This window comes from Maniola jurtina, chromosome Z (assembly GCF_905333055.1).
Source record: "Maniola jurtina chromosome Z, ilManJurt1.1, whole genome shotgun sequence".
Taxonomy (NCBI): domain Eukaryota; kingdom Metazoa; phylum Arthropoda; class Insecta; order Lepidoptera; family Nymphalidae; genus Maniola; species Maniola jurtina.
The window spans coordinates 4,065,955-4,091,340 of record NC_060058.1 but is presented as its reverse complement, the minus strand read 5'-3'; the positions used below and the strand labels follow the sequence as shown (position 1 = coordinate 4,091,340).

The 25,386-nt window shown below is 37.4% G+C and overlaps 1 protein-coding gene across 2 annotated transcripts in view; it reads right to left on the bottom strand.

The window, feature by feature from the left end:
- LOC123880761 overlaps positions 1–25,386 on the bottom strand; it is a 60,218-nt gene that overhangs the window by 33,313 nt on the left and 1,519 nt on the right. For both annotated transcript variants that reach the window (XM_045929060.1, XM_045929059.1), the window contains exon 2: positions 994–1,404. In XM_045929060.1, the coding sequence (XP_045785016.1) occupies positions 994–1,250 (257 nt within the window). In that variant the 5' untranslated portion in view covers positions 1,251–1,404. The remainder of the gene's footprint in view (positions 1–993; positions 1,405–25,386) is intronic.

Below are 25,386 nucleotides of genomic sequence, written 5' to 3'. Positions count from 1 at the left end.
CAGTAATTCCAACGGTATTTTCCTATAATATTGATACTATACCTACTATGTCTGTTACATGAATTTTCACAAATGAATGTATTTATTTTATTTATTTGTTGTAGTATTTAGTAGTTCTTTCTAAGCAAACCTTTGAATGTTACCTGCACACTGTGCATATTACTACCCATATTATAAACGCCAAAGTGTGTTTGTTCATTGGTTTGTCCTTCGATCACGTCGCAACTCGCAACGAAGCAACGGATAGAAGTGATTTTTGCATAACTATAGCTAAGACCCGGAGAGTGACATTTTCAACAACTTTTTATCCCATAAAATCTAAGAGTTCCCACGGGATTTTTCAAACCTAAATCCACGCGGACCAAGACGCGGGCAACACCTAGTAACTTATTTACTGTAAATATTTGTTACTTATGTAAATAAATTTTAACAAATAAATTTGGAAACAAAACTATATGAAAAAGTGAAAAAAGTGATCCACTTTACAGTTTTTAAAATTAATAGTATACCTGCGTACCTATCTGTAAAAAGCATATTATTAATAGGTATACTTAGGAAAAGCTTGGTCACGGGTAGCGTGGACTCTAACATAATTATGTAGGTACAGTCAATGTACACTCTTAAAATGTTAAGATCATCCCAACTTTAATATTCACGTGGCAATGGTGAAGTGCTGCTGATTAGGGACTACCAACGCCAAAAACCAAAATAATCACACTATCCAACTAATTTAAGTATAAAGGCGAAAGTTTGTGGGTATGTATGTGTATGTGTGTGTGTGTGTATGTTTGTTACTCCTTCACGCAAAAACTACTAGACGGATTTGGCTGTGGAATGGAGATAGATAATATCCTGGATTAGCACATAGGCTACTTTTTATCACAGAAAATCAAAGAGTTCCCACGGAATTGCGAAAAACCTATATCCACGCGGGCGAAATCGCGGGCATCGGCTAGTAATATAATATAATAATAATGAATATTCAACACTTACCTCTTTAAAGAAGTGTGTTTGCTACCGTTGCTCAGTAGCTTGTGTCTTGGTTTCTCGTGCGCTCCAGTAGGCGTGGAAGAGGAGAATGTCAGGTCACTGGCAAACGAGCTCGTCGAGGAGTCTTTGGAAATGTTGGTGCGAGTTCGTCTGGCTGCGGACTCTGGGCTTCCAGGGCTTGCGACTAGTTCCAAAGCGAGGCGGCCTTTCCCCGGCACTGGTGGAGGTTTCTCCTCCACTGGCACCATGTAGGACAGCATGGCTGCCTCTTTTATCGTCCCTTATTTAACTCCCATTAAACGCAATACTGTTTTTCACATTGACTCGTGATTACATTGTCCAATCACATGGGATCCTCTTTGTTGTCACGCTCAATGTTCTTGATAATTTATCTCTCTCGTACTCTATCCAGATCTGAAAGATAATTTTTTAAGTCAGTTCATTGATAATATACGATAACTGTCTACCTAAAATGATAATAGATATAGATAATAATAAATAACGCCGATGACATAGCACGTCCTATAGAGGACTACAAAGAAAATCAATGGATTTCGGTTACGTAAATCTGAAAACATGTGGCAGTAGCGCACTGTGCTTACTTATTTTGAGAAAGAAAATCTAGTCAAGTGCGAGTCCAACTCACACACGAAGGATTCAGTACCATCGTACAAAATAGAACATTGTGTACATTTTAATTTTTATTTGCATGGCCGCCTGCATCTCCGCATGGCAAGTATTTCTGTATCGTGAAATGCATCAACCCTGGTTCGGTACCCTTTCCTACCGAGAAGCAAGCAAAAAACTCGGCGATTGCTCTTATTCATTATATTCGTCGTATATAATGAGCTATTACATAAAATTTGCCTAAATACGACACTGGCATACACTTGTGACCTTACCATTTATTGTAAGATAGGTATTTTTAAAGCTCAAGGTCTTTACATAATGTAAAAACTAGGCGTCTAGAAACGAAATGCAGTTCAAAAACAAATGCCATCCGACTATACAATTATACGTATAGATGTAGTATCGCAGAGCAACTGTAACAAAGCAATTTTCAGCTAAAAATTAGGGTCATGTTGGTTAGCCATTTGCGTTTGAAAGTCTAGATCTCTAATTAATCCTTCGTATCCCGTTACTTATAGATACATATGTAATATGTAGGACTTAGTTCGCATGGATTTAGGATTAATAAAAAATTTTCAGAAGAAAAATAAAACCGACTTCAAAAACCAAAAACACTAAAAAGTAGAAAATAATTTTTGTTTAGCTACACATGTAATGTACCTAGGTATGAAGTCGAGCGAGCATATTAAAACAAAATTAGAAATCCAAGAGTGAAGCTCGCCCGACTTCATACCTAGGTACATTACATGTGTAGCTAAACAAAAATTATTTTCTACTTTTTAGTGTTTTTGGTTTTTGAAGTCGGTTTTATTTTTCTTCTGAAAATTTTTTATTTCACAATTTTTAGTGGCCCCACTGTACTATAATATGCTATGCCCAGTTAAAACCCTACTGTTTACTAAGCTATTACAGTGATCGCGAGCAATTTGCTCTTATCCATTGAGGAGTTCTGTTCTCCATCTCCGAAGATATTCATCAGATCTTCACCAAATTTATATGGGACCACCTGCACAGTATACTCTTTCAAACAAAAAAAAAATTTCCAAATCAGTCCAGGGGTCTTTGAGTAATCGGGGAACATACATAAAAAAAAAAAAAATAAAAAAAAAAAGATCCCGACGAATTGAGAACCTACTCCTTTTTTGGAAGTCGGTTAAAAAATCCCGATAGTACCGTTCGGTTCCCCGTTATAAAAAATAGCCTAGCAATCCCACCTTGTAGTCCTCTGTAACTCTACCTTTAAAATTAGTCCAGCCATTTTCAATATTAGCCCCGGCCGACTAGATGTTAGCCTTCATCTTTTTATCAGGACAATTTTTATTGGTACAAGGTCCAATTAACTTGTTCTAAATGCATAATTATGTCTCAATTTGGTGAAGCGGACGACAGGAATCGAATTCTTGACCTCTTTGCACATCTAATTAATTTTAATGGCTCAATTTTCTGATTGAGTTTATGGATGGACCTCAAAAATAGGTAAGTTTTATTTAGATTACTGCACGATTAAAATAAAACAAATGAGTTAAGAATTATTGTTTTGTGTTAATTGGTTGAAATATGACGATAATTGTTCATGATGTCAGCTGTTTTATGAATTCTATCTTAAATTCTTTTGAAATATATAACATAACAAACTAAGCCTACTGACACTAAACTGCACCCGTGCGAAGTCAGGGTGCTCCGCTAATTAATAATTGAAACAACAAAAGGATCGGGTGTGTCACAAAAAGTATTGTTTTTAATTATTTCGATACAACGGATGCGTTTCATTGATTCATTTAAAGATTGTTCCAGCAATGCTTTTGTCAAGGTGAAATAAATTATACCGCAAACTATACACCTACCTATTCATCACCTACCTACTAACTAGATGCTTGTAACTTCCTCACTCTGACAGGAGATCGTACCTATAATCATCTGCACGTCAGGCAAACGAATTAAAGCTGGCTTAATTCATATGCCTTAGGCTGCATCATCTTCCGTTTGGTGTGATTGAAGTCAAGCGCAACCCTAAATAATATAAGCCTATAACAAGTGTAAATTAAAAATTTTCAACACCCCCGACAAGTGAAGGTTACAGTAATTAGAAAAGAGCTGATAACTTTCAAACGGCTGAACCGATTTTCTTGAACTATTCCGCGCCTACGATCCAAAGTATCTGAGTTTTCCAAAACATCATTTTCAAATAAATAATTATGTAGGTATATCTAGGCAAAGTCCATCTTGACAGCTTGACATTTGTCAATTGACACTTGAATATTATGAACCTAAGGGTTATCAAACCTTCTTCTCTACAAGAAAACTAGAAAAGAGCTGATAACTTTTAAACGGCTGAACCAATTTTTTTGGATTATAGCTAAGAACACTCTCGATCAAGCCACCTTTCAAACAAAAAAAAAGTAAATTAAAATCGGTTCATTCGTTTAGGCGCTATGATGCCACAGACAGATACACAGATACACAGACACACAGATTGTGTATCTGTGTGTCTGTGTATCTGTGTATCTGTCTGTGGCATCTTCAAACTTATAACACCCCTCTTTTTGGGTCGGGGGTTAAAAAGTAAATCCGCGTCTTTTTAGCGTCAAAGGTATATAATATATAAGTATATATTATATATAAGGTTCATTTGATAGTATATCTATGATAGCCTATAAAAGTCGTTAAGAAATGAACCTCCTCGGGGATTTGCTCTCGGGCACGCACCTCTAACGTTTCGGAGTTCTGTTAATTTGAAGCAATTAAATATCACTTGCTTTACCTACTCGTAATTGTGAAGGAACCGTAAGGAGATCTGCATGCCTGAGAGTTCCTCATGATGTTGTCAAAGGTGTGTGAAGTCTGCCAACCCGCACTGGGACTACGTGAACTATAACCCTTCTCATTTTAGAGGAGACCCGTGATCGGTAGTGAACCGGTGCAGCGATGAGTTGATCATGGTGATGATAATGATAGTATATTAATTGACCTGCCCTACAGGCTACAACCCTTTAACGGGATCGTGATGTTTTGCCCAATAGATTAATAGTTATTCATTACTCATAGGTATGTGCATGATTAAAATATTATAGTGTTTGTTTATTGAAAATCTCTAGAACTGACATCTGATCCGGGATTTATCAATTTACTTAATTATTATGTAGGTATGTCTTTTATGCTTGTGCGCTAACGATGCATAAAATACGTCGCATAGTATCTATCTTATAAAGCTTATTGCACATTACAGGACAAACCGCATACAGTCGTGGCCATCATAAATGGGTTTGGTTTTGGCGTAGCTTTATTTTGGGAGTGGTCAGTGAGTGGTAGAATTTATTATATAAGGAACCAAGGCATCGATTTCAATAAACATAAATAACCAATCAAGTGCGAGTCAGAATTGCGCACCGAGGGTTTCGTAATACAAAAGAAAAAACTGGCCAAGTACGAGTTGGACTCGCGCACCGAGGGTTCCGTAGGTACTCGGGTATTTTTTCGACATTTTACACGATAAATCAAAAACTATTATGCATAAAAATAAATAAAAACTGTTTTAGATTGTTCAGATACAGCCCTTCCATATTGTGATAGCCCGCTTGGTATAGTTATTTTACTTTGAAAATTTAAACACATTTTAGTAAATTGCGCTTTAGATTTATGACGTATTGAAAAAAAAACTACTTACTAGATCGCGTTCTCACCAAAAGGTGGAAGTTTGCAGTAATGTACGTCATATATTTATTTTAGTTTTATCATTCTCATTTTACGGCAAAGGGGCACATTTTACCACTTTGGAAGTGTCGCTCGTGCTCGTCGCAGTTTAGAAAAAAATGATATTAGAAACCTCAATATCATTTTTGAAGACCTATTCACAGATACCCCACTCGTATGGGACGGACAGACAGACATGACGAACACATAAGGGTTCCGTTTTTTGCCATTTGGCTACGGAACCCTAAAAAGCAACAAATGTTGGTATCAGCTATCAGCCAATAAACTATTGCTATGACATACATCAGGTATAAATCCCAAGCCCCACCAATAAACTTGCTTTTATTTTAAGGCTCACTGTCTTTAAATAGACGAATGGCAGATCTGGTTCTACTCAGAGTTATCAATGAATATGAGTCAGCCAAAGCCGAGATACTACATTTTCTCAACATTCCGATATTTTCAGAGGTAAGAGTATGTTTGTGAGTGAGTAAGTATGAGTCTTTATTAGGAGCAACTAAGGCTTAATTTGTTTCTTCTTTTTTTAGATCGAATTCTTAAAAACTAGTGTGTGTTTCCACCAAGCTATAGTGTAAGCTATAGTGTGAAAAGACTTGATTTTACAATAACTTTTAAAAAAGAGTTTGAAAATTTGATATTACAATAACTGTGGTCTACCAACACTTGAACAATGTGTCCAAGCCAAAGTGATGAGTCCATCTTACTCGCAAATATGTTCAGGGGCCCTACTACCACCTCTAAAAGCATAGATATGTATTATTATATTGTATTATTGAGTGCAACACAGCAACAAGATTATAGTTAATAAGATTAAGAAAATCGATTTGAACCATAAATTTTGAGCGAAGCGAAAAATCGTAGGTCTATGATTTGAACACTTAATCATGACTCAAAGATTGTCATTAGGCTAGTTTATGGATTTGCAACTAAACAATTTGCAGAGAGGTGTGTAAGTATAGGGCTACTACTGAATCTTGAAAACGTATAACGAGTAACGACTTAAAAAGATGACGTGAGTTGGGGCGTGAATGATTTGGCGCCAACACAAATCTCGCGTGGATTTTCCGAGTAGGCGGCAGTCTAAATATAATTCGTGTTTTAATGACAGCTAGGTACGGATTCATTAATATCTTCTATTAAAATTGCTTGGCTGAATAAAAGCCTTAGAGAGGTTGCCCACGGTTAGAAGGGCGATTAAGTAGCGCATCTGCATTTTGGGCGTTAGTCGCATATGCAACGCGCGACAGTAGCTATTCAGTAGTGATTCACAGCCATTTTATAAAATACACACTATGAGGGATATCTTAGAATGTTGAAATTTAGTAGCTATAGAAAGCTATTACCACTACACAGAGGCCTGTTCAAAAAAAATTAATGTATATAATATGTATGTACGAGTAGGTAGGTATACTGTATTTGAAAAATATTAACTGCTAAGTTTTTGGCAACGCGATTATTTTTTGTTGATAAATTGATTGTGCTCTCAATTATGGTTCAGCTCTACTATCGCCAAATAATTCGTGATATCGCAAATTGAGTGGCCGGCGGCAGTCGTACCGTTCCGCACATTCATACTAATGGTTGGCCGCTTTGGATTTGCCAAATTATTTAAAAATTCGCAAACACAAAACATTGGCCGTGTCCCGAATAATGTGGCCAGTTAATTTGCCGAATATAGTGGAGCAGTAGGTACTTACCACTAAGAAATAGAAAAAATATTTATTAAGATTGAGAAATTGTGGACGACCGTTAAAAGAGCAAGGCGCCTTTTGCATAGCCGATATAGACTTGTGGGAAATAGGATGACAATATAATAGCATTCCTTCGGCAGGGAAAGGTCAGTCCCCTGCAGTGACCTACTGAATGAACCTCATGTGTAACGATCGCAACGGGCCTGCTGTTACACAAGTCAAAGATTATTAATCGCATTTAATCGCATATCATCATATAATGAAAAAGTCGTGATTTAAAATAATATCAATTTTTATCATATAAAAGTTATAGTCTGTGTCATTCTGGATGATGTAAGGATACCTACATCCAAATCTGTTCAGGCGTTCAGAAGTTAAGGTAGAATAAAGAAACTCACATACATACATCCTGAAAATATTACACTCTTTTTTGGGCAGTCGTGTAAATAGAGGTTCACATTGTAACATAAACTTTCAAAATGGAGACAAAAAATTTAATGACATCAGCTCTGCCGTAATCGAGTGAAAATTAATACGGATGAACTCGACTTTCCTATTTAAATAAAGTGTCTGAAAATTGAAATCCGAGCGCGCTGTCGACAACAAATTCAACGTAAATGTCGAAATATGATGGTGCGAACTCAATCACGTAGTTTGCCTTATTTAAATAACATAGGAACCTATTGGTAAGCGTTACTGGGAATTATTGAACACAAATGGCGAAATTAGACCTGTAGGTATTATTATTAGATTCTTACTTGGAAGTGGATTCGGATAATATTACACCTTACAGCATATTTTTGTTAGAGCAAAATTACAATCGAAATTAGCTAAAGGCTCTGTTATCCATACTTAATATTATAAATGCGAAAGTGTGTCTGTCTGTCTGTCTGTAGCTGTAAGGTAAGTAGGTGAGTATGTCTTATTTATTTACGTTACACGTCCGTGTTTTGGCTATATTAATTCAATTATGTGTACCTACCCAATTTAATCAGTCCGGAGCAAATTGACTGTGACAGACAGACAGACACAATTGATCCTATAAGGAAGGGTTTCGTTTATTTTATTCGGACGTATGGGACCCCACGTAGGCGCTGGAGCCTGGGGTAATCGAAATTAGGTTTCGGTTTTGTTTGTGCTGCAGCCAGACACAAGCGAATGTGGCGATCAATAATAGAGGAAAGGAAGCCCCGATCACGTATTCATGACAATCGTGAAACAAGATCGGCGAAGCAATCGGCTAAAGATATAACTGGTTCAGCGGTATGCTATTTAGGTATTCGTCAGGAATACCTACAGGGAATTTAATAATTGATTCATCTGACGTTTGACGAAAAGCGTGCAGACTAAACTGTTGTGAAACTTTTAAACTCAAAAACGTGACACGGAAGTTACGTAAGCCGGTAAGTTGTCAAATCACGTTTGCTAGTCCCTTAGGTTGAGGATTAAGCTAGTCCATATAAAATGACTTTTATGATTCTAATTCATTGAGAAGTACTTACATGGGTTTGATTGCCTTGATGACAGACACAAATAATGTAATCGCCTTTAATTTTTTTATGGTAATTAAAAAGTAGGTAGTGCTGTAGATATAGACGTATATAATATATGCCTAGGTAAGATATCTACTCCGGTAGAGAAGAGTTCCATAAACTAATCTATTAAAAAAAGTAATAATGCGAACTTATTCAAATATTATTATTAGTGTACATTGTACAATGTACATTGTACATACTTAATTGTACCTACCAGCTCTCTATATTGGGTAAGGTTGTCGTATCGTGTTGTATCGTTGTAAAAGCTCATCGCCTGTTTTTATAATTATTTTCCTATTATTATTTACCACCAATACCGTAATTAAAATAATTTAGATCCGCAATCTTGCATTTTTTTTAAATCGGACTCGCAAACGAGTGGTTCCGTGGTAATTCTATATCGATGGTTCCGTTCCATCGTACAAGATATAACATTACACACTTTTGTATTTTTTTATTTACATGGCAGACATTTTACAATTCGCCATCTTGGTTTTTGTGTCAAGCGATAATAGAAATACACACCACAACTCTCTACCTATTACGATTCATGAGATACAGCCAAACTGACAAACAGACGGATGGACGGACGGATAGTCGGGCAGAGGAAGCTTAGTATTACGGTTCCGCTGGAACCCTTCGGGTACGAAATCCTAATTTTTGTTTCCCTTTCTGTGTCTGCCTGTTTAACGAGACAGGGGCAAATAGAAAGAAGTGTACCATGCATAAAGGAAATCATATTCAGCAGTGGTACCTACTATGTGTAGCTGTACTAGTTAGTAGGTACCTCATAGCTCATAAGTTGGTAAAATCACACTCTCCAAGTGAAGATTGCAATCTGATCCGGGACGACGTAGTTACCATTTCAGTCCGTCGCTCTTACAAACGTGGGAAAGATAGAAAATGTTCCGATTCGATAAGCTTTGCTTCCATGCAGCGTTGCATTCACTTACGTAAGTAAACCATTGAGTTTAAGACAATAGAGACGCAAATATCATTTTTTCTTGCATTGAGCGGGAGCCTACTCTGACGGTCTGACGGGAATGACCGTTACTGAGTAAACATATTTATTTTACTATGCCTACTAGCATACACCCAGGATTTTATCGGTGTGGAAGTAGGTTCTTAAAAGTCCCGTGAACTATTTGTTTTTCTGGGATAAAAAGATTTTTTTTAATAAAGAATATCAGCCATGCTAATCATGACTAATACTCCCCTTTCCCCCCAATTAAGCGTAAAGCTTGTGCTAGGAGTGGGTACGACAATAGTGCAACGGGTGGGATTTGAACCGCCGATCTTTCGGAATCCCGTCCGCTCCTCAACCATTGAGCTATCGAGACTCTATACTAACTCCGTCTCCAGAATGTACGCTAACTCTGTACCGAATTTTGTCAAGATTGGATTGCAGCGATCAAGTTGTAAAGATAACAGACAGACAGACACTTTTCATAATATAACCTAGTAAGGATATTTCCCTTTTACTATTACCTCATAGTATGATAAAGGATAGATGTAAAAAAAATCGGTCAAGTGCGAGTCACCGCATGAGGTACACCCCGTTGACGTACAGACAAACAGGTAGGGACAGACGGACGAACGTACGGACGGACGTACGGACGGATGGACGTACAGACGGATGGACGTACGGACGGACGTACGGACGGATGGACGTACGAACGGACAGACAGATAAACAGACGGACGGACAGATGGACGAACGGCGGAAGCTTAGTAGTTGAGTCCCAACGGCACCTTTAGAACCCTAAAAAGCACGACTTGTTCTTCTTGTCACCTTGTTCTTTGCGGAACATCACCTCCTCTATTATATGGCACCTCTCGAAGTTAAACAGTTAAATTCAAAACGGGTAGCGGAGTTTTTATAAGCTTTTAATGCCCAGTTTTTTAATGGATAAGTAAATAAAAATAAAGAAAGGTTTGGAAGTCGGAGTTAAAGTTTGTAATAAAATGCTTTTATCATGTTATTATCTGTTATTTGTTGCAGGTAGATCAGTACCTAATAATAACGGTTCCATATAATTAGTGGTAAATAAAACTTACTGATTTAATTACAATTAACGTTTCATCGCTCGTAACAGAAAGCACACTGAATTTACTCAAACTGTAAGTACCTACAGTCAAATGAACTGGTCACGTGCTTAGGTACTTTTTAGGACTACGTGACAACATCTTTTTTGACACTTTGCATGCAATTTTAAGAGGGGTCTCTCCGTCACTCGCTCCATACAAACGTAGTTCCAATTTAATTTGAATATTAAGCAACCAAATTCCATGAAATTTTGCAGATTTACATATTTTTAGAAAAATCTAAAACACGACAGGCAGGAATATCTGTATATTAGTTTGTAGAATATGTCTGCAAAATTTCATGGACTTTGGTTGCTTAATATTCAAATGAAATTGGAACTACGATTGTACGGAGTAAGTGACGGAGAGAGCCCTGAAAAGGTTGTAGCACTTTTGTAATTTGATTTGTTATTTCGTTATACCCTATGACTTAATTTGAAACATATTAAAAATTCAATAGTGCCTTTCCTTCATAAAGCATAGTGCATTTTTTTAAATTCCGAAGCCGAAAAACTTTATATTGCTTTTATTGTACCTATCCCGATTCCTTTCAGCCAAATCGGTTGAGCCACTGCAGCGTGAAGAAGTAACAAACATCCAAACTTTTACATATACATATATGATATTAATATACGTAAGAATGATAATAAATGCGTATTTCTGTTACGGTTCCCTGATTCAGTTACCAGCCTGCTTAGTAATCTCAATACGCCAAGACGGCTTAGGCCGTACCTACAGATTATGCAAATAAATAAATGTATTGTATCGTATATCTAATAATTAAATAAAGGGGATGTTCCAGATCGGACTAGATCTTGTCCATTGTCTAGTAAGTAGGTAGGTACTAAATTACGATTTACACGCTGTTCACTTGAAAAGTATCACGAGAACTTCAACACGCTTTCCCTAATCCTTATAACAAATACTAGCGACCCGCCCCGGCTTCACACGGGTGCAATGCAACACTAATATCAGAGTGAACTAATGTGGTCTCAGTTTCATTGTGTTATATTTCCAAAGAAAGACAGTATTTTGGATGAAAGCTCTCGCCTCTCAGTCGGCTTGATTTCTTCCGACGCGAGCGACGCGACGGACGTCTTGAAAAACATTTTCGTCATATTTCAATCTTTTTTTTTCTCTCTCGTCTTGCTTTTTGTAAAGCCAGACGAGAGAGAAAAAAAAGGAGAAAAAAAATAACTACAAACTCGACATTGGCTAATCTTTGTAGATTAGCCAATGTCAAGTTTGTAGTTATTTGTAACAAGTTAGTTAAACTATACAAGTATGGACCCCGTCTGTGCCGGCGCTCGCCGACATACGCACGGCACCCCCTTAGAGCGCTTTCCAGTCAGTTTTAACAAAAAAAAAAACACTCCAAAAAGGCAGAGCACGCCCGCCAGCTAACACCAACACAGACGAAGTCTATTTCAACCTTTTAACACAAAACAATATAATTAAACTACCTATCCATTGCGTAGTTCAAAAGATCTAAGCATATAGTCCTCGGGAAGCGACTTTGTTTTATACTATGTAGTCAATGTAGAGACCTTTTATAATCAAAATATTGAATTCGACGAATAGACCTTGCCGTTAATTTCAAAATGTAAATATGAGTACAAGAATCCGTGTCCGCATTAATAGAATGCATGTCCGTAATGTATAAAAACACTTACAAAACAACAACAGAGATCGATTATATTTTCCGAACAATCTAAAGTTGATCTTAGCCTACTTTCACTCCATAGTACCTATCCTATTCTCTTCTCTTCTCAAAAATATTTCAATATCTAAACTTCAACGATCTCTAAGTATTAACTATATTCAGCTAGCCTAAAAAATATTATTTCCTTTATTCTAATTTTATTTCACTTAGATATTGCATTATTTTTTTACACACTTTCGCATTTATTAGTATGGGTTTTAGGTTAAAAAAGAGATTGTCTCAATCTTGTTGTACTTATTATGTAGGTATTTTGTAATTTAATATTTCGAATTAACTTTTTACAAGCTTTTAATTAACTAGACTGGCGACTTGTAACTTTCTTTTGGTTGTTGCAATTTAAATATTTGCATGACATTGCATTTTGCTATATTATAAAAGAAGCAATCTAATGCTGAAATCTTCAAAGTAGGTAACTGTATCTATTTGTTAAAATGTATTTCATTGAAAATATTTCACAGTAACTTTATATAATACATAATTATTATAGACTGTGGCGTGCATAGAGGCATTTGTTAGGGATAGGTTGTAACTACCTATTTATTGTCAATTTTTCTATGAGGGTAAGCAGTTCTTTTATGCCTCTACAACCCGCGTTGCGCTGCGCTGGATAAGGAATATTATGTAATGAATAATCCCAATCACATTTCTTCAACTATATTAATCCTGCCGTAATATATTGCCAAAGCGCTTATTATTTAACTAACCCTAGCTTCGATTTTTAACTTTTTCTGTGATGATACCAAAATATCTAATTCGGCTGGGCAGCGTTCGGGAAACTTTAAAATATCTTCCCGTCCAAAATTCCTATAGGATTGAAGACCAAAGTCTTCAAACAGTGTGTATTACCAGTGATAACACAGGGTTGAAACATGATCGCTAACTATGAGACTCATAAGAAAGCTCAGAGTCACTGAGGCCGATGAAGAAAGCTTATACTTAGCTTGGAATTTCTCTTAGTAATCGCATCAGAAATGACAAGATTCGTTGGGATTTGTGTGGTACTGTTAGGTGGTGGTGCGTATTGCTTGCTTGGTGGCTGGCTTTTCCTGCATCTTCATCAGTGGGAGGGCGGGCAGTGCATGTCGCATGCTGAATGTTGCACCATCCAGATTTGTTTCGTTTAGCGGATTATAGCAAATTACGGTTTTGGTTCCTTGTATATCATGGACTTCCGTAAAATAACGCCTGCTTCTAAACAACAACGTGTCGCGGCGCTGAAGTGGCAATCGGTAGGGCACATAAAAGTGATAGACATTGGGTCCTAAGGTGACAGAATGGAGACCTCGCAACGAAAAGGTGGACGACGACATCAAACGAGGGGCAGGGAGCCGCTGGATTCAGGCTGCGCAAGAGCGTGGCGTGTGGAGATCCCTGCACGAGACCTGTCCGGCAGTGGATAGGTTGACAGCGACGACGCCATCAGCAGGTAACACCATGAATGCATTTTTAAAATGTAGCCAACTATTGTAAGCGACATGGTTGGCGTGATAATATTTAATTTTGTTTACAAGTAGTTTACACGCATATCTAGTACACGGCATTCGCATTCCATTTTAATGTATAGGTACAAGGTCAATGTTATTTTTGATTCACATAAACCAAATTGCATTAGTTTCCTCATACATTATCAAAACATTCGCGATTTTATGATTTTTTAAAGGTCGCGGGTCGTTAATTTTGCTCACTAAATCATTATCACTCTTGTCAGAGCGGTCGTGGTCGTCACTTACTTCTCTGATGGGTGCCTTCCTATTGCATTCATGTAAAGGGACGTCCATTGCAGCCATCACTTGGCCTGTCCATCTCATGGGCGATCTACCACGTGCTCTGGTGCCCTCTACTCTTCTTTGGACTACAGACGTTCAATGGAGGCATCGTCACGTCCAGATGTGACCAAAGAAAGTCAGAATGGAGCACGTAGGTACAGCAGAGGACAGATACTGCTTGATGCCGAATTCTTTGAGGATGGACTCTCAGACTTTTCCAGAAGAAAAATGTGGTGAAATTACTATTCGATATCCACATCATAAATGCAAAAGTGTGCTTTTTTTGGTTTAATAGTTCATACATCAATCACGCTGCAACAGAGAAACGGATCGGTGTGATTTTTGCATGGATATAAAAACGGAGCGTAATAAGTAATAAGCTGCTAAAAAGTTCCCATGACATTTCTAAAAACCTAAATCACGCGCACATTAGCTTTTTAATAAAAATACCAATAGTTAAATCTTGCAAAAAATATTTCGAAAAATATGTTGTTTAATGTTTGGGCGCATACGGACGCATTTAATATGGATCTTCATGATGCCCGTGACTTCGTCCACGTGGATTTAGATTTTAGGTTTTTAAAAAACCCACGGGAACTTTTTCAAATTTTCTGAGATTTCTTTTTCTTAACTATGTTCATGCAATAAAGTCACGTCAAGCCGCTGTTCCGTTGCAACGTGATTGAAGGACAAAGTAACAAAATAATCTATCTATTTATATAATATATTATACTTATATATATATATATATATGTATATATATATATATATATATATACATATAAGTTGTTTTTAATATTTAACAAGTGTAAATTAAAAATTTATAACACCCCCGACGATCCAAAGTATCTGACTTTTCCAAAACATCATTTTCAAATAAATAATTATGTATTTAGGCAACGTCCATCTTGACAGCTTGACATTTGTCTATTGACATAATATTATGAACCTAACGGTTATCTAACCTTCTTTTCTACAAGAAAACTAGAAAAGAGCTGATAGCTCTTAAACGGCTGAACCAATTTTTTTAGATTATAGCTAAGAACACTCTCTATCAAGCCACCTTTCAAACAAAAAAAACTAAATTAAAATCGGTTCATTCGTTTAGGCGCTACGATGCCACAGACAGATACACAGATACACAGATACACACGTCAAACTTATAACACCCCTCTTTTTGGGTCGGGGGTTAAAAAATAGACCTTTCTTTAAATAGACATTCGCATTTTGAATAGGAAATCATTAGCTTGGTTCATTGATATATTTTAGTGAATAATGATGCATGCAACCCGATTTGACCAAGATTGTCCCAATTTGAAAGGTCACTTCCGCTGCCTCGGACAGTTGGTTCAGTTTTACTGCCTCGTTCGTTATTACCTGCCTACGTTGTTGTGCCAAAATATCACAAATACGAACGGCTTGTTATACCCAACTCCGTCATGCTCGTGCACCAAAACCATAATATATACAATCTATACATATAATAAAATTGTAGAAAAGTGGTGTGTGTCTGTACAATGGAAATATATAAAAAAAAGTAGCAGGGGTTGTTATTATATCAATGCCGAACCCGAAATTGCAATTAATTTTTTTTGTCTGTTTGTCTGTGTGTTTGTGCACGCTAATATCAGAAACACGGCTTATTCGATTTAGATACGGTTTTCACTAATATATTGTAGTAAGCTTCACTTAACATTTAGTGTTTATTTCATGTCAATCGGTTCATAAATAAAAAAGTTATGTCAATTTAAAGAATCACGGCCAATATTCTCAACGTACAGAGTATATGCTGCCCGAAAAGTCACTATTCCACGCGAACGAAGTCGCGGGCACAGCTAGTTACATATATAAAAATCTAAATATAGGAAAAGGAAACGGTGACTGACTGACTGACTGACTGATCTACTACTAGATGGATTGGGCTGAAAGGCACGCAGATAGCTATTATGACGTAGACAAGAGATAAAAAAAGGAGACTACTAAAAGATTTTGGAAAATTCAACCCCTGACGAGGGAGGGGGTTAAATAATTTGGTGTAGTCCGGACGAAGTCGCGAGCAAAAAGCTTGTTTAATATTATAATTGCGAAAGTGTGTCTTGACGAAAGATAAATAGGTACAGAGATATCTTGCATCCGATGCTTTACATAGGCTACTTTTGATCCCAGTTGGGCTAACATACGGCCGACGAGATATCTCGCGACGAGAGATAGACATATTGTCGATGTCGACCGTTTTCTCGTTTACACTAACATGGTCGACACGAGAGACAAATTTGTCGTCGAAGACTTGACTTTATTGGACATGAAATAGTTCCCACGGGTTTTAAAAAAAACCGTATATTCACGTGGCTGAAGTTCCAGGCGTTCCATCTTGTTGATACAGAGATTGCATCCTGGAGACATCCATTGACTTCATTTCATCCCGGAAAATCAAAGAGTTTTCACAGGACTTGAAATCCACGCGAGCGAAGTCGCGGGCATCCTTTAGTCTAGAGTAAAGGCGATCGAGAGTTTAAAACCATGCCATCGGCCCACTACTGAGCATGAACCTCGTCTCGAAATGAGAACGGCTTAGGCCACAGTCCACTACGCTGCATGTTGGCTAAGCCCGATTGACGATCTTCGCATTCTTTTGAGAACATGATGGAGAATCCTCAGACAAGCAAGTTTCCTCAGGATGTTTGCTTACACATCTATTCACAATTAAAGCAAGTGATACTTAGTGAAAACTGCCATAGCCTTTCTAGGTTAACCCGCTTCCATCTTAGGCTGCATCATCACTTACCAGTTACCACCAGGTGAGATTGAAGTCAAGGGCTAACTAATTGTATATTGGGATATCTGAATTTTAAAAAAAAGTTCTCTTTTGCGTGCCTGGGAGTCAAACACGGAGCCCCTGACTAGGAGACTGAAGCATTAATCACTAAGCTATAACCAGCTAGAACTAATTAAAGGACTCGCCCTTGATCATTGGGTTCATCACATTACAATGTAATGTATAGATGGGTAGATTTGGCGCACCCAGATGACGTGGGCAGGGCTCACTATTGTCGGACACACGATCTTTGTTTGTTGTAGAATAGTGTGACATCACCCACAAGGACGCGGAGCGGTGCATTTCTAGCACGGTCTAATTATACCACGGCCGTGATGTCAAAGCAGCACCGCAAAATCGTCATTGCATCAAGTTTTCATTCGATTTGTACCTTGTTGGTATTTCCTTACAATGTTAATTGAGGGACGTGTGGTCTAACAGCGACAGTGCATTGATCCAATGATGCAAAGATGCAAAGATGCGTCGATCCACGTCAGGTCAGAGCTAACCCGCACCGGATTATTTGCCAGGTGATTTTTTCCATGGAATGCTATCACATAATATGGAAGTTGTGTGAAAATGGTCAAGTGTGAGTCAGACTAGCACACGAAGGCACCACCGTGCAAGGGATAACACTATGTAGATTGTAGGTACTTTTTTTTTTTTATTCGAATTGTGGCCATTTTTAATAGAAATACACGCTCTACTCTACCTATTACAGTTTATGAAGGTACAGCCCGCTGATAGACAGACAGACAGATTGACAGCGGAGGCTTAACAATAGAGTCCCGTTGGGACCCTTCGGGTACGGAACCCTAATTAATAAAAGGGGTCGGAATCCTCAGCAATGAGTAAAGTGACGCAGAGAGAGAGACGGCAATAAGAACTGGAATTCACCTTTCTTATATTGTTATTCGTAGTCTATCTACAATAAAAATAAAAACATCGTATAGCTTTCAAATGCGCAGATAGCCCGACAACCGTTTCTTTTCCAAACTATCAACAATATTAATAGTTAACTCTTTGAACCAATGAGAATAACTGTTCTGGAGACGTCAAAGAACGACTTTAAAGTCGTGGCTAATCTATTATGTGCAACAGTACAGTAACAAAGCCTCGGATTCTTCTGGTCAACATAAAACGACTTTCCAATCCGTCTCAACGATTAAGCCACGGTAATATTATTTAAGCTGAATTTATCTAATGCTAGTAGATATTTGTGAATTTTAAACTGTGGATCTCTCTCAAGAAACCGATCAAGTGTTGGTCAGACTCGTACAAGAATAATCGTGCAAGAATAACAAGATATGATAACACTGTCGTAATTTTTAATCCTTTCAAAATTGCACGCTGGCCATTTTGAAATGGCCCATCTTGATTTTTTGTTATTCGTTGTTGTGAAAACTTCTACTCTCTATCTATTCATGAGATACATCCCGCTGACAGATATAAAAGGGTCTAAAACTACCATACACCTTTCGAGTTTGCTCAGTTCCATTTTACCATCAAGTAAGATCGCAATCAAGGACTAATTTGTAATCCAATTAAAAAGTAATCACTCATCTAATAATACTAATTAATACAGGAGGAAATCCTGTACCTACTCTTACTCGAATCGTATGCGGAAGGATCTACGGACGGCATTATTATGCAAAAAAATCCCTACTCTTATAATTGTGAGTATGGAAAAGGGTTACAACTCCCAGCAATAAGGAACAAGACACAAAGAGAGTGTGAGAGAGATTTTATATATTTTTTAGTTTTCCTAAGTTTGCTTGTTTGGTAAACAAGTAGGTATCTTCTTTTTGATATGAATATAAGGGGCACTAAATTCACCCCATAGAACCTTGTTACCGCAAACTGACAATGAAAATATGATACGAGTGAAAACATGAACTCCAGAAGGTCTAAAGCGCCGCCACCGGGAAAACCGTGTCGCTTATGAGTTTCGCCGAGAAGGTTTCTGATATTTGTTTATCTTTAAAAGCAAACTAAGGACAACCAAAGCTATATTATATGAAGTATCTATAAGAAAACTGACGTCATCACGACGCATTATTTGTTTTGCATAAATTATTAATTTCGACAATAGCAAGTATACCTACCTACTAAAGTGGGCTTCGAGTCTGACCTTGTTTAGCTTTAAATATTTTATTTTGTATCACAGCTGCACATATTTATGGCAGTATTAAAGATGGATGGATGGAAATAAGTATATGTCCATCTTTAATAGTGCCCTTAAATAGACAAAAATCAAAATCTGCTGAGATACCTATAGTTCGCGACAGGCAGACTTGGCAATCGAGGTATGAGGCGGGGAAACGCTTCGCACATCCGCGCGTCACGGGTTATGCGGGGTGTCCCCACCCCGGTTGCCATGTTGACCTGTCGTGACATAGGGATCATTGGTGTAGACCAAAATATATTCACAGAGATAATAAATAATAGGTAGGTAGTTATTTTCTCAATCTGAGAATGTGGCTAATTTTATTGTACACAATCTAGGTCTAAATGTACTGTTATCCCTTTCATAATGCTCCTTGTGGAAAAGGATAGCATCAGATTTGAAGTTATTAATTTCATTTAGTTCAGAGACATTGTAATTAGCAGATTGAACCACATTACATTATTTATTAAAGCTTTTAAGACAAATCCACCACCACCTACCACCGCTTTGGAAAGCAGAATCTGCTGCGAACCAGCAAGAAACTCAGAAGTTACTTCTTTCAAATAGCATACCTAAGTGTTATAAGTGTAATTGTAAGTGTGTATATCTATCTACTACAATAAATTACCTAAACTTATCTAATAACAGCTATAATATAACATTACGAAGACGTGACAATAAAAACCGAGTCTTAACACATTTTCAAGGTTGAACGCTACTTATATGCCATGTTTTTATGTCTATTATTTTTCAGTTCATTCGGACATTATATGAGTAAGAAAATTGTACTATAGCCAGCAAAATATTTTTAATGAATCAGCATGGAATCAGCTAAAACGATAAAAATATTTTATTTAAATTAACCTAACAGGAAAAAGATGAAATTCTAATATTTCCATTATAGATTTGGCTTGTTATAAGACTAGGTAATAACTCTTGTATTTAGGCACTAAAAGTTCATACAATGAGATCAAACTCGATAGTATATGTATTTAAATCTCAATTTATAAACGGGCAATGACACATCATTTTGTTAAAATCTATTGAGTATTCTGAGGAAAACGACAAACAAACATATAAACTTTACAAAAACTACTAAACTCCCTCCTGAAGACGGATAAAAAATTTGAAGTGCATGTTGCAGAATTGAAAATGCAACGTCTTTGCAACCCTTATTAAGGTAAAAATAGAGAAAGCCACTCGAGCGGATCGCAAAGCTCTCGACTCACGGTTGACAGTGGTTGAACCATTGAGTAATACGGCATGTAGATGCAGATCTGCATTTGGTGTAAAAAAAGCGCCTTAAAGTCGTAACTAATAATGATTTTTAAGGCAACATATTGTTCTATTTTGTCTAATGCAGCGTCCACACACTGCTCTACTCGCGCAATTAATCGCGACGCCGCCGCACTAGGTCGCTTGCCTTTGCAACGCGATGGACATCGAAACTGTGGTAGCGTGCGCGCTTTTGCATACTAACCGACAATATAGGGAGCGATGGGCATGAACGAGGAACATGCGAGTAACGCGGCCACACTACGTTTCTGCCTCCGTTCCTCGCTCCTTCCCATGCTGCACGGGCAGTGTGTAAACGGGGGGGTTAACCATTTGTATTGCCATTTGATATCTTAGGCATAAGACGGAGTGAACTGGAGACGACTCTTTTTGATAACATATTGCTAACTTATACTCTCTCGCTATTCATCACAATAATCGAGATTGAAGCAAGGATTGATGCACCTTCTCCGCAATCGTCCAGCAGGTTTCAATTAAGTATGATAATAATCATTATGATCACACGCAGTAGAAGTGAAACATTCGAAAACTAAACTTCGAGAGGATTAGACGAATGCAGGATATCAAGAGTAGGTTAGTATTATAGGGTTTATTTATCAGAATACTCAAGTTTTAAAATCAATTATATTATTTTAAATTTTATTTTCAAATCATAACAGAACTAAAGAAATTTTCACTTCATAAAGACAGAAGATTCGGCTAGGGTGGGCAGCTTTTTGAAAATTAAGTCATATCTTCTCATTGTCAATTCCTCAATGCCTGAAAACAAAAGTCTTAAACCAGGGTGTCCTTGACGGCCTCACCTATGGTGCTGAAACGTGGACACTGACAAATGTGAACACTTGTTCACAAATTCAAAGTTGCTCAGCGAGCTATGGAGAGGGCTATGTTAGGAGTTTCCCTGAGGGATAAGATCCAAAATGAGGAGATCCGCAGGAGAACCAAGGTCACTGACATAGCTCAAACTATTAGCAAGCTGAAGTGGCAGTGGGCAGGCCATGCCTGTCGTAGAGACGATGGCCGTTGAAGCCGGAAAGTCCTTGAGTGGAGACCGCGTTTAAGCAAGCGTAGTGTGGGACGCCCTCCAGCACGATGGACCAACGATATAAACGGTTGGAGGGAAGTGGCTAGATAAGGAAGGCTGAGGACCGGCTGTGGTGTCGCTCTATATGGAAGGCCTATGTCCAACAGTGGACGGCCACAGACTGATGATGATCATAATGATGATGAAAGCATGACCACTCAGGTTGCGGCGTTTTTAACGGCAGTTCCCTACCTCTAGTGAATGAAACCTCTCCGGGTTGAACTATGCATAACGGAGCAGACGCCGGCAACCTCGTCGTGACAGAGATGTTTTATCATTGGAGCCCTATTTGTTATGCTTTGTGCTTGCCAGCTTTAGATTTAGCTCTTTTTTGCTTGAGTTTGCAACTTTACTTATACATTTTTATAGATATTTCAACTTCTGCCGTCACCTGGTAAGTATGTACCTACTAGAAAAATATGTATAATAGACTGAGTAGAATTTACATAAAATCAACAAATAATGAAAACTGAAGGCATCTGTAAATATCTCATAGTTTTATACGCTACCGAAATTTTGGCAGGCAGGTAGAGATTAATAATAATTTATTGTGCAAGGAGCTTATATTATGTATATAGGCTAGGTGAAGGGTATTTTTATAAGCTAATTGTAGATAGCTAAATTCACAATTTTATTTTTTTATGAACACAAAATTCGAAAACAAACAGTTCAAATATTATCTCGCTCTACATTTTTGTAGAGCCGTATACATGTACTTTTAATCTGCCTAATACTTATTGTAGACAATCTAGGTACAAAGATACGGAACCTACCCTATATTTTAGTTACGACTATCTCAGACTAACGTATAATATACCTATTTATATTCAGCTTATTTATAGTCATGCACTAGAAGTTAAGCGGCCTTGAACTTGTGTGTGAAAGATTTGTGTTGGTGCCTTTTTATACACCGTGACCAATCTAAAAAGTTTGCTACTCGAAATAGAAGACCTTGCTAGTACACTTTCATCTATAATATAAATCTAAAACAGACTAGAAGCATACTTCTGACATGCCACACTCTATCCGAATCATCATCATCATGATCAACCGCTTCGCCGGCCTACTACTGAGCACGAGCAGAATGAGAAGGATTGAGGCCACAGTCCGCCAAATCCGGGCTATCCGAATACACAAGCCTATTATTTATCTAAGTGGGCATACACTCCCCAATATGTCTAACAATTAGAAGTACTTAGATGTCAAACTAGAACACACTCCACAGACTTTTCACTCCGATACGGATCATCTCCAGAAGACGTAAACTCCGCAATGTAACGTTGCAAGTCTTTGCAATTCTACCATGCACAATTGCAAAGTCTTTGCAATTGTGCATTGTGAAGACTATATCTTCTGGGGATGTAACGTACGTTGAGTGTGTTCTAGAAGATTTGTGTGGTGTTGTACGTCGGTGGTAAGTATGTATTGCTTGGTTTTCCAGCTGCTTTAGTAGTGGGAAAGCGGGTAATGCTTATAGCGTGCTGCATGTTGTACCTACATAATTGCGTACCATACAGATTTGACTGTTTTGGCGGATTACATCGAATTAGGCCTGCTTCTATCTAAATACGGATAAAGTAACGCAGTTATTTTCTGGGTAGATACATTTTTATAATTTACAACTAAATTATATGTTCACTGAGAAACGCAATACCTAATAGGCCTGCTAATCCGACCGCGACGTCACGCATCTTAGTATCTCCATAGCCAGAAACACACTACAAAACCACATTGACTAGATCTGCTTCAACGCGCCTGGTCGGGCGTGCTATTAGTATGCTACCGGCTTTAGACTTCCGTCGAGTTGTTGAACAAAACAGGATGACTACGTTTAACTATAGACTAACTATACATAGTCTAGTGTCTCAAACATCAAGACGACTGGCAGTGCTGTAGAAAATGAACTGCTTGCCGCGATTCGCACCTACAACTATGTGAACTTGACCTTCCCCAATGCAGCGATTAATATAACTAAGTTCATGACTAACTAGGTATAACAAAGTGATCTTATAAGGGCTCCATTTTTCCTTTTGAGGTACGCAACCCTAAAAATGTAGGCACAGAAAATTAATGTACAATCACAATCAAACACTTTTTTCGCTTTAATTAAACAATTTATTACTAAAGCTTGTTTTGTTTTTAAAATAATGAATAAATGTGTGGACATATTATGCTTACAAATAACGAAAGGTTATATCAAAACGCCGCGCGTCACATAATGGGTATAGCCAGAACTTGGAGAGTAACATAGGCTACTCTACATCCAGAAAAATAAACAGTTTCTGGTAGTAGGTACGTTAGTAGTACACTTAGGTAGATATTTCACACATTAATCCCTTAAATTACGCCGCGATACAGCTACAAATTCACGTAATTTTTGCTTATGCATTGTTGAGATGAGAACCTGCCAAGTGACTTGAACTACTTTTAATTCCGGTCAAACCAACAATTCCCGCGCGATAGCACTGACGCCGCAACAGAGCTTCTTTTGCATAAGCATAGTTGGGGACCTGTAGAGTGACATAAGCTACTTGCGATCAATCAAACAAACAGTCCCTGCAGGATATCATGCTATTTTTCAAGCCTTTTCCGCTCAATAACACTGCAACGTAGCTGCATGCGTTTTTTCACACACGTCCTTCAATTATTCTACAACAGAACTTCAAATTGATGTCAGAAAAGAGGAACCCTTATAGGATCACTTTGTTGCCTGTCTGTCGTCTCTGTCAAGGAAAGCAAATCAAAACCTATATGGATAACCTAGAATCATGAAATTTGGCAGACCTAGGTAGGTCTTATGACAAAAGTAAAGAGAAAATTCCGATAAGCGTGAATTTGTGGTTACATAAAAAAAAATATAAGATGTTCACGAAAAAATTAATTTACTAAATCCGTGTACGATACGGAACCCTTCGTGTTCGATTCTGACTCGAACTTGACCGTTTTTTTTTGAATGAGTATGACCTTTATTGTGACAAGCTATTTTTGATTCCGGACAAACAAACAGTTACCGCGGGATAGCATGCTATTTTTAACCGACTATCAAAAAAGGAGGAGGTTCTCAATTCGTCGGAATCTTTTTATTTTTTATTTTTTACGTATGTTCCCCGATTACTCAAAGACCCCTGGACCTGGACCAAAAATTATTTTGTACTTTTTAGTGTTTGTGGTTTTTAAAGTCATTTTTTATTATTTTTCTTTTTCAAGCATTGATTGAACTCTCAAACGGCGCGACGACGTAATTTTTTGCTTGAGTATAGTTTAAGACGGAGAGGGACATAGGTTAGGTTTCGTTTTATCCCGAAAAATAAACAGTTCCTGCAGGATAGCAACTTTATCCTTTAGTTACTAATGATAAAAATTAACTAAGTAATGCATGAAAAAGTATTACAAAAAAACCTCTAAATATTCTTCCTTGAGCCATGCAACAGAATCCACGGGTAATAGCGTGAATACCAAAGCGCCGATAAACTTTGAAACTGCTGAACCGATTTTAATAATTCTTTAACTATTAGAAAGCTACTTTATCCAGAAGTAACATATACATATTATGTAACTATATAAAATTTTCCCACATATTCTTCCAACGCCAATGATTTCATCCCATCGGACGGATCAGCTACTAAGTATTTAATATATACCTACTATGTATGTAAGGAATATATTGTAACTATTTATTTGATGCGTTTTGTGATCTAACCGATCACTTATCAATGTTGACCTTCTGTGTGTAATCTTACAATAACAATTTTACTAAGTAATCCTTAGGTATAGGTACTTACAACTGATATCTTTGTAACATCCATCGTGATAAATAGGTGAAATTAAATAATAAATAAATAATTATTAAATCATATAGTAAGTACATTTGACTGTCAAACCTATCAATTTATG